General features: G+C 37.7%; 1 protein-coding gene across 1 annotated transcript in view; it reads right to left on the reverse strand.

The window, feature by feature from the left end:
* LOC113237555 (SH3 domain-binding protein 5 homolog) overlaps positions 1 to 17,787 on the reverse strand; it is a 44,084-nt gene continuing 26,297 nt past the window's right edge. The window contains exons 4-6 of the mRNA XM_026474104.1: positions 2,851 to 2,969; positions 2,081 to 2,164; positions 1 to 1,047 (exon numbers count right to left, since the gene is read on the reverse strand). Of these exons, the coding sequence (XP_026329889.1) occupies positions 127 to 1,047; positions 2,081 to 2,164; positions 2,851 to 2,969 (1,124 nt within the window). The 3' untranslated portion in view covers positions 1 to 126. The remainder of the gene's footprint in view (positions 1,048 to 2,080; positions 2,165 to 2,850; positions 2,970 to 17,787) is intronic.

The following is a 17,787-nucleotide window of genomic DNA, read 5'->3' on the forward strand; positions in this document are numbered from 1 at the left end:
TATTTAACAAGTACAGCAAACTTAAGTCGGTTAATTTTTTTTTATAAAATACAGTTATCACATAGATAAGTAATTAAGAAGAAAATCTCATACACTGTTTCTATCTATGCAATTTTTGTAAAAAATTTAGCTGTTATCGCTGTCCGTGATCGTGGAACTTGTCATTCTAATCACAGGATTCTGTGTAGAATCACTGGAATCACATTCCACCATCAAAATCTCATCAGGGCTTTCGTTCCTATCTGAGTTACTCTCTGTATAAGTTCCAGTGGGTGATTTATCCTCAATCACCGCCTTTAGATACGACTCTCTATCCGTTATATTTGTATCCCGCGCAAGCGCAAGTACATCCAACGACATCATGCTTTTGGACTTCTCAGTTTTACTTATAGGTGGGTTAGTATGCTCGTATACAACCTCACGACTTATAGACTTAGCTTTATTAAGACTAGAGTCATTTTTCAAAGTATCACTTGGTGGTAGAGTGTACTTGCTACCACTGTTAGTGCTAGTCGACGGAGCGCTGGAATTTCTCGGGGAACTAGCCGTAAATTTCGACCTTATTTTCTGCTGGTTATTTTCCTTCATCATGAGCAATTGATCTAGCTTATTTATCGTTTCGTTTAGTTCTAGTGCCCAGGCTTCATCGGTCTCCACGTCTTTCCTGTCAATTGGTTTCAAGGCGAGTTCTCTTACACGCATGCGCAGTTCTTGTAGACTGGAGTCTTCGTCTTCAGGATCCTTTACGATTGCACTTTCGTCAATTACAGGGTCCCTTTCTGCCCCTACGCCTGGTTCTCTAGGACCTACAGGAATGGTATTTCTGCCTGGTGGATACTCACCCCGTCTCCTGTGGATCTCTTCAGAGATTTCCTCTAAAGCTTTTAAGGACTTGGAGTATCTGAATTTAGCGTCTGCTATAAGGCGTTGCAGTTTCTCGATCTTGGCGTTCTGCATTTGGAGTTGCTCGTCGCAGAGTTTCTTCTCTTCGAAATACAGACGTGATTTGATAATGTTCCGTTTTAAGCTCTCTTCCAGTTGGGTCACCTGTATTTTGACAAATAAACTAGTTAAGAGATATTTGGGTGCACCACTTCAATTAATATTAGGTACGACAAATTTTATAGACATGCTAAAACCTGATAGGCAGAACATGCAAGAATTAAATTCTTTGAAACTTTGTTCAAAATGTTTGTGGAGGCCTTACAAAGTCCACACAGTATTGTTACACCATTGAATATATAACTAGAAATAGAGACGTAATAAGGGCCACTAAGCCCAAGCCCTTTTAAATATCAACTCTCGTTTGCGCTGAAATCACAAATTAGAAAGCTGAAATAGTACAGCGCCAACAACTAATCTGTGGTACGTCTCCGTATATTCCAAAAATATTCTGTATTTATTGTGTAGCGCATCAGCATCAGCGCTCACACCAATACGCCAACACGACGCTGGCTATATCGCCACTGAGTAGCCGCGCGTCAGAGTGCAGTAAAGTGTATCACGATAGCGACACCGCGACCATGGTGGCGCTACCGTCGGTACTATGTAAACGCTCTAAACTACTTACTAGTTAAGAGACCAAAAAATGTACAATGGTAGACTAATTTGAAAATAAATTTATGACTTCTGTTCCTGACTACTGTGTCATTACTTTAAAGCAAGTAACTCCTAAAATCGTAATAAAAATAATATCTCTAACTATAGCGGGCTGTTCCATTCGGCGGTGTGGGAAAAACAGCAAAACATCTAATTACAAAACAAACGGAATCACATTTCATCGGTAATTAAATATATAATTTTGCAATTTTCGTCCATTATAGCAAAGCTCAAGTTAACTGTCTCCATTTCTGGTTATATACTCGATGTGTTACGTCCACGAACACGAGTAAATATCTATTCGCAATGTTTCTGTTTTCGGCTGTCGTCGCATCTCTACAAGTTGCCCTTGGCATTTGGTGCAGACCGGACGCTCTTAATCGACTTGGATGTGGATAGAGTAGCTATTGCTCTTTATTTTGGTTACATGTTTTTGAAGGTGAAATAATTTACATTGAAAATTTGTCTGTTTTATGAGTACCTTTCTCTCAGCTGTGATATACGCAGCAGCCTTTTTCTGGTGCTCTCGGCCACTATCCGCCTTGCGTTTCTCTGCGTCCATAACCTGAAATTAAATAAATAGTATATTATTATACATTATTATAAGATACAGGGTTCTTTGTAAATTATTAAAAACCTCTCAGGACTCATAAACAACATATTTTTTTACACGACTTTTTACCAAACATAATGAATTTACCAAAAATAAACTCTTACGTATCGAGTTCTTAGATTTTCGCGATTGTTACACGTAGCAAAATGAAACTATTTTTCCGGATTTAAATCGCGTATATTTGTTTTTCAAACAAACCAAATCGCGTATATTTGTTTTTCAAACTTCCGGGCCCTTTACAAGTTCCATGGTCACGGTTGACTGTCAACAGTGACCGCGACAGTGGAATAGAAACTATTTCACGGCTGACTCCCATCATGGGAGTATACGCGATTTAAAACCGGAAAAATAGGTTCATTTCCTATAACTTCTTATGTTTTTCTTGTACTATCTGACACTTTTTAGATCTGTATCTAGTAGTAAATTCAAACATGCAAGAATTCTCCTCGCCGACTCCGACCCCGCACAGAGTTATCACGTTTACCGTCTATGTAAATATTTTTAATTGAAATTTGACGAATTTAATTTTCATTTCGGGTTTAGTGGGGTAGCCCCCCCCCCCCCCCCCCCCGGAGGAGAGTCCCCCCATTGCCCCATCAATAAAGATTTCATCCAGTCAAAAAAAAAAGATCACTCACTTTGATGATGGCATGATTGAGCACCTCTTGCCAGTTGCTGTCAAACTGCCACTCGTCCTGCTTGCTCACGAATCGCTGTTCAGCTAACGTCACGGTCTCTTTTGCAGCTGCGTGTAGCTCTGTAAGACGTGGACAATGTCATTAAAAGGGTATTGGGGTTTCTCGATCTTGGCGTTCTGCTGTATTGTTTGATAATCAACACAAAACATATTCTGAAACACCCCCGTTTCTTTCGACTTAAGTTTTGATTATAAGGTGACCCTCCTGATCCTTCGAGCGACTTGTAGCAGCGATGCAAACGCGATGGAGTAGCGATACAGTAGCTACTCGTCTACCTTTACACACAATGCGCGATTGCATCGGTGTAATCGCTTAAAAAATTACAAGTGTAGCGATGCATTTGCGCGTTTACAGCGATACAATCGTGTGTTTGCGTCGATGCAATCGCTTATAAATCGCAAGTGCGCGTGCACACGCTAAGAAATTCATCGTGTCTGCTACAGAAGAGATGAGAATGGTCTTGTACACGACACGAATGCTTTCGGGCCGACGTGTGTAGGGTAAAATGTGTCAGTGCATTACGAGTCTTCCAGGTAGCTGTCGTTTTACTACCGACTATGGGAAGGAATATGTTGTTGTATATGTTGTCTACTAAGCAACACCCGTCCACGCGCATAAATGTTCGTTTACTGACAATCCACCTCACCCCGCCGCAAACAATAGCGGCAGAGCGCGTCATGTTGGGGCAGACAAGTTTTTTTTCTTGTCCGGCGCCGAGTCAGTGTACACAGTTCGTGTGTAGAAACGATACGAATTCTTCCATAGACGACGGTTCTTAGCGTGGCGCCCTTAGTGTATACGAGAAGGGCACTATAGCCTATGCAAGCACAGGGACCTTCTCGGTCAGGTCCTGACCCCAGATCAGCCTGTTTGCACCGATTTCACCCGGTTCTCAAAAGGCCTTGGGTGAGCCGCCCCGCGTGTACGTACAGCACCCTCCTACTTTCCAGGTAGGTACCGGAGCTGTAGGCACGCTCACTTCCCGTTGCGCAACGGTTACACTGCTAAGCCGTTGATTCAAATATTTTGGAACATTCAAACTGACTGTAATTTAAAAACTAATATAACACCAAAGGGGAAATGTTCACGGCCGTTGCAGACCGGTCATACATGCGTCCGGGACGAACGCGCGGGTCATATTTGCAACTCTAGTAGATATGTAAAACAATAATTTTCCATCTTTAAAAAATTATATAAAAATATGATTTCTACGACTCTGCTACAAATTTACGTCATTCTAATTTTGTCGACATATCAAATCGCACGGATTATAGTAAAATCGCTATTTTTCATTACCAAAAATGCAGATTTTTCAGAAATATAAATATTTATCCTATATTGTTCCACCTTTGAGAATTAACACCATTGTCAAAAGTTGAAGATACTGACTGAAAACAATAGAGTCATTATAAAGATTTTTTTGCCTATGAAGAATATATTTTTGCTTTTAGCTATACAATTCTATTTTATAATTCACGCTAAATAGAACTTCAACAGATATATCTAAACGTAGAACATAACATGAGCCAATCATATTTTTCAAATTTTTCAGAAATTAGAAAATTTTTATTTTAGACATTCGTAAAAAATTCCAGTATGTGAAATTTTTCGGAAAATTACCCAACAGCAATTTGGTATCGGCTAGACCGCGATTATCTACAACGTATCCAGCAGCAGCAAACTCCTGTCCGTAACCATATGCATTAGGAAAAAGCAAACAAAGCTCTTTGTGCTTTACACTCATATACTTATGGCATAGATTTCGCTATCAGTTATTATTTATCAAATCTGTTGACTTACCACATAAATATTCAACAAATAAAACATGTATTTATCACATAGTCAATGCAAACAAGAGGGTGTTCAATGACAAGGCTGTCTCGCTGACACACGTAATACTTTTGTAACGTATCTGATACCTTATCAGCGTCTGTTTAGTGTGGGCCATGTGTTATAAATAGTTGATGTATATTATTTACCTATAATGGCAGATAACGACGCAAACTTCGGACCTTTTCTTTGTACATAATGGGAGGTGGAAAATTTTAACAAAGGCAAAGAAGTAGTACATACGACTACGGAAGAAAACAATGGAAGTGCCTAAGGCTGCCTTTCCACCAACTGCGATGTAGCGAGGCGGTGTGCGAGGAAAAAATCCACCAATCAAATTACTACATTTTCACAGCCTCACTTAACGCAGCTCTGGTGGAAAAGGGCTAGCGGAGCTAAGTATTTGTAGATACAAAATAGCGAGAAATGTGTGCGAGGGATGCGGGCGAGGAATGTGTGCAAAACGGTGTAGGAAACTAGAGCTACTGAAAGTATGACACTAACTGACACTGACACATCGCCACCGCTCACACCGTCACACCGTATCCCGCCCGTGCATAGCTAAAAAGAACCCGTAACGCATCCTTGTACCGCGCTGCTGCACATCCTCTCACCGCCTCGCTACCTCGCACACGTCTGGTGAAGAGGCAGCTTTAAGCCTCGATTACTATCAGAACCGCAGTTGTCAAAACTCATACATGTACGTGCAAATACGTATTATACTGATTTAGCTTTCTAACAACTCTGTTATCTATTTGTTATGTACAAGGGGTGACAGATAAAATAGCCAGGTTGCTAAGGAAGTTTTCCATAAAAACTGTATACACCCCCTTTACCAAAATAGGAAAAATGTTACGTTCACCAAAAGACCACCTTCCTTTACAAACACCGGGTGTCTATAACTTTCAGACGTCGAAACCGCTAGATTGGTTTACTTCAGATACTTTCACAGTCTAATGACATTAGGTATTTTGCTTTGGGGTAATGCCGCCGATATCAATAGAATCTTTGTCCTGCAGAAACGTGCAGTTAGGGCAAGTTACAATCTGGGCCCCAAAGTATCTTTGAGAGATAAGTTTAAGGAAATTAACATTCTTACACTAGCCTCACAGTACATTTATGAAAATGTAATTTATGTTAAAAGGAATAGTAATTTCTTTATGAAAAATAGTGACAGACATAACATTAATACGAGGAATAGAAATAAATTATAGCTTTTCTTGATAGTCGTCTTCGCAAAGTCAAAAAATCATTTAAGGGGCAATGTATACGCTTCTATAGCAAGATTCCGGTTGAAATACAAAATTTGCCTTTCACGAGGTTTAAAACTATAGTGAAACAAAAACTTTAGACTAAAGGTTATTATACAACTTCTGCGTACTTGGATGACAAAAATCCGTGGTAGTAACCCGTTTAGCTCATGGAGGTAGTCTCGATCTCTGATGTTTCAAATAAAAAATATATTATAAATGTTATTTACAAAGAGCAACCCCTAGAGTTTCTTGCTCATTCTTCTCAGGGGAAACTGCCTTACGAATGAGCGGTAGAGTTTAACCATTGTGACGATTTCAAGTGTAATAATGCTTACCTATGAAATAAAGATTATTTTGAATTTGAATTTGAGTATAAAGTGAACTGCAGTTGTGGGAGCTCGTATATCGGTCAGACTAAACGAACAATTGTCGATCGTATGAAGGAACATATCCGAGCAGTAAAAAACAATGATGCACAGAAGTCGGCTATAGCACAACTCTCACACGGACTGACACTGGATCGAGTTGCATAACCCCCAGGTACTCTCGACAGAACTTCACTACATACCACGGTTGGTACGAGAAGCCATCGAGATCACGAAGTACAAAACATTTAACCGTGATGATAGTTTTAAATTGTCCAGTGCATGGAATCCAGTCCCTAGTGCGTGCAGTAATAAAAACAAAAACACCTCGAGTTCAGTTTCGCGTGTGGATACAGTGAGTGTGGTTTGTGTGAAAAAAGTGAGTGACAATGGTAACGCCACAACAACTCGCGATAAAGGTAGTCGTCGACAGCGCAAGAGGGTAGACAGATATGTCTGCTCTTAAAGCTGTCATCTGCCGCCGTCTAGTCAACCCGTGACCATGGAGCGTGCAACCGTTCCGTAATATCGGGAAAATAAAAAGAAATCATACTGTGGTAAGAAACCTGATATTGGTGATAATCATTTAGTGAATAACCACGAAAGTCTTAAAATCTATATAACTCTGATATCTCTTCTTTTAATTTTATTATTTTTGTTATTAAGTATTAATACTCATTAAATGCACCTATGTCATTTCTAGATCGAGTCAGAGGGTCGTATTCTAGAACTCTATTCAATGCTCAAGTCAGGATTGCACTTGCAACACAAGCACTGGAAATACGACCCTAATGGCAGGGACTTGAGTATTTTTGTAGTGCTTTGAATCATACTCAAGTCCTGATTTAAGCATTGAGTAGAGTTCTAGAATATGACCCTGAGAGTGGAGGGAAATACTGTAACACAGGGTATCCTGGTCAAACATGTTGTCATTTCAACCTTTGTATGCATTGACTAACAATTATATGGACGTCGGGTCCGCGCTAAAAAGTGTCCGAACTTATAGGGCGTTAAAATCGTATGCAGAGCGTCATTCACGCTTTAGTCTTCGTTTGTTCGACTGACAGCGAAGCAAGCAAAATTAGACAGTACTGCGATGATATTACAATTTAAATTCAACGTTTTAGCTTTTTCATATTCCTTTACATGTCACTACGTTTAAATAGGTTGACTTGGGACATTTTTTTCGTGGTTTTTGTATTAGGCCCGTCGTCCATTTATTTGTAAGTCAATGTATGTATGTACCTATTTTAAGATCAATACCATTATAATTGGAAATAAATTATTATTATTATTAGTATTATTCATAATAAACTCTTGATAATGATTGATCGTAGTTTCAAATCTAAAATTTAAATTTAAAACTTAAACCAAAATTACTACAAAACATCGATGACATAATATATTATAAGCTAAGTAAATGACCTGTATTTAGGCATCTTGTTTGTGTACGCTTTCCTTTAATTAGTACTTAGCAAAAGAATATAATCGATTGACAAGAATTGAACAAACACAAAGAAAAAATTCTTCGATCAGGCTGGAAACAAGCTAATTTTTCGACAAACCGGGGCTATTCTGCCCTACTTGTCATAACTAGCGCAATTGCATATCGGTAAATATGCAAAATTAAGTAAAAAACTGATTTTGCTTAACACAAAAACCGATACTAAATAAGATAATAATATAAAAGACCAATTAGAGGCTGTTATAGGCCTCGCTTCGGTGATCCTAGATATCCCACTGTTATTACAATAGTGGCGTAACTCAAAATATATGAAATTCAAGATTGTACTATTGCTGAACGCAAAATTTGATTCTCTACAGGTGAATAAAACCGTCGTTAGAATATTGTAAGAAACAATTAAAAAATATCTACTTAACTCAAAATGAGACAAAATTTTTGTGAGCTATTTCTAGACAAAACAATCCTTACTCAAGAATATAAAGCTATTGTTTCAATTTTATTTTTAAATATATTTGGAAAACAGGAAATTGTTTAGATGTCTGTAATAAACTTCAACATATACATTGACTTACAATTATATGGACGTCGGGTCCGCGCTAAAAAGTGTCCGAACTTATAGGGCGTTAAAATCGTATACAAAGCGTCATTCACGCTTTAGTCTTCGTTTGTTCGACTGACAGCGAAGCAAGTAAAATTAGACAGTACTGCGATGACATTAGAATTTAAATTCAACGTTTTAGCTTTTTCATATTCCTTTACATGTCACTACGTTCAAATAGGTTGACTTGGGACATTTTTTTCGTGGTTTTTGTATTAGATCCGTCGTCCATTTATTTGTAAGTCAATGAACATATACATAAATTTTAATAATTTTTCACCGGAAGTGTGTAATTCGTTTTTTATCTATTCTGAAAAAATGCACTTTTTGAGTTCCTACACAATTGTATTGACAGTGCTAAATGTTAATCACTCAATTTGATAAAAAATGTGTTTACGTTAGTTATGATAAGGAGGACAGTATGCCATCCCCGGAGAACAAAAAGATAACTGCCACTATCACAGTTTTAGTGTTATATCATATTTAAGATCTTTAGGTACCAATACATCTTTTCAATTTCTTTCGTGATTTTTAAGCAGTTACTTACGGAATAACAAAATAATACAATATTATTAAAATTTTCAACCCATGCCCAAGTACACAAGAATAAGGTTATTATGATAATTATAAACTAAATGAGTTACGTTTCTTAATATGACAAATGACAATAGAATTATGTTCTCGTAAAAATAATTACGCGAAATAACGATACCGCGCAGTTATCATATTTTATTCCCGTTTCAAACTGTTCGGGCTGTTCGTATAATAAAGCAAAAGTTGATTATCACATCATGGTTTAATTGTAACAGCAGAATAAAAGACCTTTATAATATCTTACTATGTTTACGAGAATAAGATTATCTCTATTATCTTCGCCACTTGTACTATTGCAACCCGTACAATAAAATGATAAATCAACGGCGCAACATTTGTTATCGGTTCAGACACAACGAGAATACAATGATAATCCACAATATAAATCCAACATGATGATTGATTTTGAATAATTATTTATTATTGAAATATCTCCATTTTGGCTTAACTTAAGCTGTTTCATTTATAATACAGAATGCACAAAAAATATTCTTTCCTTAAAGCTGACTATTACTCTACCGACGTTCAGTATTTAAGAACTTATCAATGAAAACATGTTTTTTATTTTTCTTGAAATATTACTTTGTTGCGATTATCATTTTGTTCTCCGGAGCTGGCGAGTATTGCCCTCCCAATATATCATCTGCCTCCGTGGCCGAACGGTTACAATTCTGGGTGTATTATGTGGTTGTCTATGCATATGTCCATGGTACCCGCGATACAGGGTTTCCCTAGTGCAGGGCTACGGGTGTGTGCTTTATTATTATTGTTATAATTATGAGATAACTTCTAGCAAGCCTCTTTGTATCTTCATAAGTTTTATTCTAATCGTAAAGATTATTTGTTAGTATTTGGTGACGTCGGGTCCGCGCTAAAAAGTCTCCGAACTTATAGGGCGTTAAAATCGTATACAGAGCGTCATTCACGCTTTAGTCTTCGTTTGTTCGACTGACAGCGATGCAAGCAAAATTAGACAGTACTGCGATGACATTACAATTTAAATTCAACGTTTTAGCTTTTTCATATTCCTTTACATGTCACTACGTTTAAATAGGTTGACTTGGGACATTTTTTTCGTGGTTTTTGTATTAGACCCGTCCTCCATTTATTTGTAAGTCAATGGATAAAATGTGTGAAATTTGACAATTTAACAGCACCAGCGCCATCTAGCGGTAGGAAAAGTCAGTGTGCATCCACATCAATAGCGTGCAATCCCCTATACTATCATTAACCATAATTCTTTGTTTATTTCATGTAGTTCGGATTACCTTCATGACTTTCATGTGATGACAGCACCTTTGACGTATGATCACATGTGACTTTATTATGCAAAGGATAGATGTAATTTTATATTTGCACAAATGAGAAAGAGGCCATACGACCCAACATCAGTCATCAATAAGGATACAGATTGCGAATTTCCGTAACTTTATCAAGAACCAAGGCTTTTATAAAGAACTCTCCCGTGACAGTTGAAATCTCCTAAAACTTTTATGGATTTAGGCAAAAAGAACTATGTCCATTTTGACCTCGCATTTTTTTTGTCGCGATAGGTTGAAAATTTATATCCGTCTAAATATACGTCACAAAATAATATATGTTCGCCAGGACTGGTAGCTGTAAAGGTACTAACTGGGTGATAAATCTGTCATAGATTTCTCATAGATGGCGCTACGACTAAAAAGTCGTTGAAAAACCAAATACAAAGATGCGACGCAAGCACATAGAAAAATTCGTGAGGTCCGTTGGTTCGTTCCGTGGCTTAGTTGGTATAGCGTCTGGCACGGTATGCAAGAAGACGTCGGTTCGAATCCGACCGGATCGAAGGAATTTTTTCTGAGTGTTCGATCTTTGTATTAATAATTATAACAAACTAGTGGAGTAATTTCACAAAAAATAATTGAATATAAATTCAATAAAAATTTAATTAATATAAGTTTCATTCATAAAACCTCGAAATAAGTAGATATGAATATTTAAATATATACATTTTATTTTATGCCTCTTTTTATACTTCAACGTTGAACTAATTATGAACGATAGTTGCAATAATTGTGACACCGATATGCCATGATATTATACGTAAATTTTCTTTAACGCGAACTTGATTCTCAACTCGAAGTTGTCAGAAAATTCAAGAACAAACTGTCTCGACGTTGGCGAAAACATATCAAGTATATATAAACAACAAATTTAATAATGCAAGTTACTACTCGAATAGATAATAATAGAAGTCTGGAAAACAATAAAGTAAAATCAATTACAACCAATTCCGAGACGGCCTTGTGCCCTAATACATAATGCAATACATATGTATGTGTTACGTATTGTATATACGTACATATGTAGCGATGGCACGAGAGCGTTTATTAACAGATAGAGCGTGATAAGCGTCTTCCTGTCAACAGGATTTTCGCTCGAGGGGACTGGAACGTGTAACTTATTATTTATATATTCAATAGAGGGCTTTACACGGGCACTATCGCGCTTGATGTAAAGACATTGGAAGGAAAAGGGAAAGTCTGCGCGACTGTACTCATCAGTCGTGCACTCCAATACGCGGCAGTTTACACGGTCTATCCTGCGCCTTAGCGGCGCGTTCGTATGTCATGATGACAGATAGTCGTGCAGTGTAAAGTGTCGTGGTTTGTGTATTTAAATGAAGTTGTTCACTCATAGAACAACACGTTTATGTGTCGTTCATGACTTTTGTGACGTTACGACGACAGACTGTCGTAACAATGGGCAGAGCTAGAAACGACAGTCATCCGACGATAAATAAAACTTCACGATAAAAATATGACGACAGAGAATACAGATAAATTCTCGTCACGATCTAGTGAACAGTTAGACACGACAGTCGTTCAATGATAAAATAAACGTCCACGACACAGTCACGTCAAGTAGTCGTGATATGGGAACAGGCTAGACGAGACAGTCAGTCTAACGATAAATAAAACGTTACGATGTAATGAGAACGCGCCCTTACACGGACGCTCTTTCCGTTGTAACTAAAACGAACACGAGCAATTGCGCGCGAAAGACCGTTAGCTTAAAAAAATTCAAACAGGTAATCCTATACTCCTGATCACGCGCAAGAGTGACTGTGTAAAGTGTGTAAAAATTTATTTACAGAAACACAGGTTATATATATGTTAGCTGTAACAAAATCAGTAAATCCAAAGCTTCTTCAGAATAAATTGAAGACCTTGTGAACAAGTGATGTGAACTATTTTCGTACCATACTAAATATATTTACTGTATTCATGTGGTATACGAGGTCTTAAAATTAAAATAGTCCCACACTACGGAAAGCCCTGTACAGCGGGTGCCATGGACACACACATAGACAACCACAAATTCACGAGATAAATAAATGAAGGCCATACAAATATTTCGGCCCGGGAATCCAACCCGGCCACGGCGGCAGTTAATTTCAGTTAAAACTTTTTAAGGACATTCCAAGTCTGGTTGTAACCCGAAGTCAATAGTTTCGTTTAACATTTTCGCTCCACAAATTTGTGTTACTCCTCTAACATCCCTCTATTCCATCTGGCTAAACCATGGTTACAGTTTAGCTTAAGTTGAGGGGGCCAACAGCTCCGCTATATCTGGACAATAGGGAGAGGGTTGTACGTGCACCCGGGCGCGCTCACCCAAGGCACTAACTAGCCATTTGATGAAGTTAGGGGTCTAGTCCCGTTCATCTGTCCCAGAGGTTCCCAGACTTTTTTTCAGATACACCACTTTCAAAATTTAACTGGTTCCGGTGGACCCCCTACAGCTACATTTCGACCATATTCCATATCCATATTATTTTTTGTCACGCCAACGTAGACCCGTGTCGAGTCTTCCGTGGACCCCTGGGGGTCCCACCTGGACCACTTTGGGAACTAAGGATCTATCCGAAACAATAGCTGTCATATAAGTAATACTGTATCAAATTAACACACAATAGTATGAAGCCTGACGGAGAATGGAACTCCCAGGACCTGACTGATAAGGTCATTGTGCAGGCAAGTAATTGCACAGGTTGTTTTTTTTTTTTTTTAAATCTTTATTAAACTGTCTACAAATGTTGTCTTAAACTAAGTTCTGCAAAACTGTTTTCACAGTTTGTCTACAGGATAGTCTCTATAATAACATTATAACTATTGATATGTAGGTATATATGGACTATTATGAATTATTGCAACTATTCTATATATTTCATGGAAGTGTTTCTAACAAATATTTTTTAAGAAGTAACAGGGGCCTTTCCCGTATAACCATCAAAACTGAAATAGCGAGATATGGGACTGACCACGGAAGTTTATTTGGTCTATGGGACTGGCCAAACTATGGCGTGATGGTAACCCAGTTCAAATCCGAATAAATTGTGTGCCGGGGAAAGCTTTAGGCATACAAACTTTAAAGATTCGATTCCCGGGCCGGGGTAAATATACTCCCGGACACATAATTCGAGCCACCTCGCATTTTCAGTATTAAATGCCCTCCGCTGAAACAATGTTCAATTAATCAAAAACTATTAAGCAATTTTGAAATTAGTACACTGAACGTCTTTTTCATACATCCTTGTTGGAAATTTGGATTTGCAAAACCAGGGGGAAAACTTCTTTTACGATGATAACACTACTTTTGTATTCTAGCCCTATACGACAAAACGGCGAGGTGGTTCGTATTATGAGTCCGGGAATATATTTATGTCTACTTATACTATATACTATAGTATGGCCTACATTTATTTCTCTCGTGAGTTTGGGTGTAATTTGTGGTAGTCTATGTGTGTGTCCATGGCACCCGCGACACTGGGTTTCCCTAGTGCGGGGCTATTAATAAAAAAAAGGCGTATTTGCCCGTTTACTAATATGCGCTCATGATAAGAGATGTGAGCATGCAAACATGGCTTTAATCAATCTGTTTGCAAAAACACAATATTTTATTTAAACATGCTTGTGGATGGGTATAATGGAAAAAGTAGTAGAGTTCTTTGTGAAAGCGTCCGTCCAGGGAAGCGCCGCCATCCTAATTATTTCTGCAGCCAAGCAGTAATGTGAGTACTTACGTTCCGGTCTTGAACGGGTGTGTATGCCCGTCAAATTTTTGCGATCTAAGCTCTGCAACTGTTATAGGTAGGCGTGTCGCTTACCACCAGGTGCTCAATGTATTTAGTACCATATAAAAGTACTTTTTTATAATATCAAGTGACGAACAAGTCGTGCGCGTGATGGTAAGCCACACGTCTGTCCTTAACAGTTGCAGTGCCACTCAGAGCTTTAAATCGCAAAGATCTGAGAGGCACTGCCACTGCGCCCGTCACCCTGAGACATAAGTTAACAAGTCCCATCCGCCTGTAATTTCACCAGCACCCTTAACCCTTCAAAACCGGAACACAGTAATGCTGACGTTACTGCTTGGCGGCAGAAATAGGTAAGGTGGCAGTACTTCCCTGCTACGAAGACTTTCACGAGGAGCTCTACACAAGTAATTCGACTATTGTCCACACATTTTACTATTTAGGTAAATGCCGTTTACCCTCATTGACCTTTCAACTGTCTATTTAATGGGATAATACAAATATCCTGTGCGTCACAGAAATCCGGTGAGTTTGGGTTTATGTACATGTAGGTAGACATTTTATTGTACACTCGGGCACAGTATAAGCTATAAAATCTGGAATTTAAATTGGAACTTTGAACTTTATATTAATAATATAGAGTACAATGCAATTGTACAATTATCAGAAAAATCTAAAATGTAGTCAGTAAGAATGTTTGTATAATAAAAACGATCATTCAATCAATATTTTTGTGAAATGATGATTTGTATTTTTCTGAATCTGAAGATTTTAATACATTTTAATTAGTTACGGAAACACACCACGTGACCTTCAAATTACATTTAATCATAGATTTAGGGACTTGAAAAGCTTTAATTACTTATTTAAATAATCATAACTTTTATAAAGACATATGCATCTATTTGAAATTATCAATTTATCTTATGCATGTATAATTGCAATGGTTCATTTAATATGATCACATTTTTATTGCTTTCATAACGAGTATGTGCCCGTACAGGGTGTCACATGTACATTTTCAAGCCACTATACTTCATATAATATAAGTATGTCAATGCAATAAATAAATGAATGAATGAAATTTGAATTTTATCCAAGTCGGTTAACATTCCGTTAACCGACTTCGATAAAATTCAAATTTTTCGAAGTATACCAATAAACCGGATTCCCCAATTAGCCACCCTTATGCACTGGCCACACAGAGGCCGCCGCGGAAGCGTTCCGGACGCGGGAATTTTTGTAATGTACGAGTTTATATCGCACTACTATTACAATAGTGTTGTAACTCAAAATATGTGAAATTCAAGATTATACTACTGCTGAACGCAAAAACTAAAAAAAAAACTAGATTTTCTACAGGTGAATATCATCGTCGTTAGAATATTGTAAGAAACAATTAAAAAATATTTACTTAAGTCAAAATGAACCTTTTTGTGAGCTGGTTCTGGACAAAACAGTCCTTACTCAAAAATATAGAATTATTGTTTCAATTTAATTTTTAAATATATTTGGCAAACAGGAAATTGTTTAGATGAATAAAGTTCGACATATACATAAATTTTAATGATTTTTCACCGGAAGTAAGCAATTCGTTTTTCATCGATTCTGTATATATCCATTATGGTCAAAATAAAATACTTTTTGAAAAGATATCCGATCCGAATTTCAACAAGATTACAGATTGTATATTATGTTTATTTATGGCTCACTGTACCACATCTAATGGACCATTTACACGGGGCCAATTGACGAGCCATTCCACAAAGCCAGTCTAGTGAAAAAGGCGAAATTCGCAACGTCCATCTACACTACAGCCAGTATTACAATAAGTTTCTATAGGATTCTTTACTAAAACACAAGGCCAACTAGTGGAGTGGTTCACGATACAAGTTTACACAAGGCCATAACATGAGCCATTCCAATATTTTCCATGCACGTGTGGTGGGGGCATGGTTTGGCCCGAAAAAGTAAAAATCGTTTGATAATTAAAAATTTAGTGCATTATCTTTATCACTGATCTGGAGACATTGCATAACGGATTCTCTCTATTTACACGACACCAAAAATGGCTTGGCTTAATTGAATGGCTCGTCACTTGGTCCTGTGTAAACGGTCCTTAATAAATAGTTCAAGTTTGGTTTAATGTCGGGCTAACAATTTGCTACTTGCTTACAGTTTCCTATCGAGTTACTGAAAACAAATTTGAATACAAAAACCTTGCACGTATGTTGCTAGCAAGCATGTCTCATGAGGTACATCACACCGCGTAACAAAATTCTCATTTCCTGAAATGTAACTGATTATGGGAGAACCTTGACCTGGGAAGGTCAACGCGATATCGACAGGAAGCGGGCCAACCGACTTATCAGAACGATAAGTGTGTATTTTTAAAACGGAGTGATTTTGCTGTAATATGCTAAGAGCTTATTATATATTAGAGAGTGACTTGCACACCGCTTTTCAAGGTGTCGCCATCTCTGGGGTCCCGGGTTCATCCTCGGCCGCGTCAGTGTAGAAAACCAACTTTTCTATATTGTCTCTGGTCTGGGTGTTTGTGGTACCGTAGTTGTTTCCAATCTCCATAATAAAGTGCTTTAGCTACTTACTTTGGGATTCGAGCAACGTATGCGATGTTATCTAATTATGGTGTATCATGTTGGAGAAATAATATCGCTTGTTGTGCACGAAGGTTTTTCTTTTTATGTCGCCGTGAGTAATAGACTAGACAAGTCCCATGTATCTGTCGGTCATTCTCGAACTGGTCTTCACTACATAATTTCCGTGGCAAGTTTTGTTACTTCGCGCGTTTATCGCAATTAAAATAACGCGCGTTTGACTGCTTTTGCTAGATACAACTCTAACTACGGCGAGAGAGCTAGCAGTGCGACTGCAAAAGTTGAGAGTCGACTGTGCAACAAAGTCAACTCGTACGCTCAAACGCGTCTCTGCTGACTACTTTGCCGTTTGCGTTAGAATTGCCATTTTCCTACATAAGTATTCGATTTTTTACCGTGAAATATTGTTTAAGAATTACTTGAATAATGAAATAATAAAAATTGCCACGAAAATTAGATAGTGAACACTAGTCCGAGGATGATCTGTAACTGCTTAGCCTGCTGTAACTTTAACAGCACGGTAAGGGTTACCCTTCAAAACCGGAACTTAATAACGCTTACGTTACTGCTTGTTGGTAGAAATAGGTAGAAAATGGTAGCAGTGCTTTCCTGGACGAACTTTCTCACAAGGACCATTACTGCTCCTAAATGCAATTTTGGTTTCGAATTAATAGTTTTTTAGTCATCGAATTGAAGAACTATGGTTTATCACAAGTTACAAGTTTCTTACCACGATGCGACTTTTTATTTTCTCCATATTTCGGGACAGTGAACCCGTGATCATGGAGCGTGCCTTCAAAAATGTCGCTTAGCAAACAATACCGTGCAAGTGGAAAATTTACTTTTGAATGTTACTTAAGTCAAAATGAAACGTGAACATAAATAAAAGTTATAAGGTATTACATATATAGTATTTAAAATTAACCGTATAGATACACATCCAAGAGTAGTATTACTATATTTAAATAAAGGTTTTGAAGTCCCTAACACTAAGCTTAAATGAATTTTTTTTTAAATTGCTGCACAAACAGCACTACATGGCACCACAAAACGCGTGACGTCATTTGTAGGTAAACA

The sequence above is a fragment of the Hyposmocoma kahamanoa genome, unplaced genomic scaffold (assembly GCF_003589595.1).
Source record: "Hyposmocoma kahamanoa isolate Upper Pololo Valley unplaced genomic scaffold, ASM358959v1 93, whole genome shotgun sequence".
NCBI lineage: Eukaryota > Metazoa > Arthropoda > Insecta > Lepidoptera > Cosmopterigidae > Hyposmocoma > Hyposmocoma kahamanoa.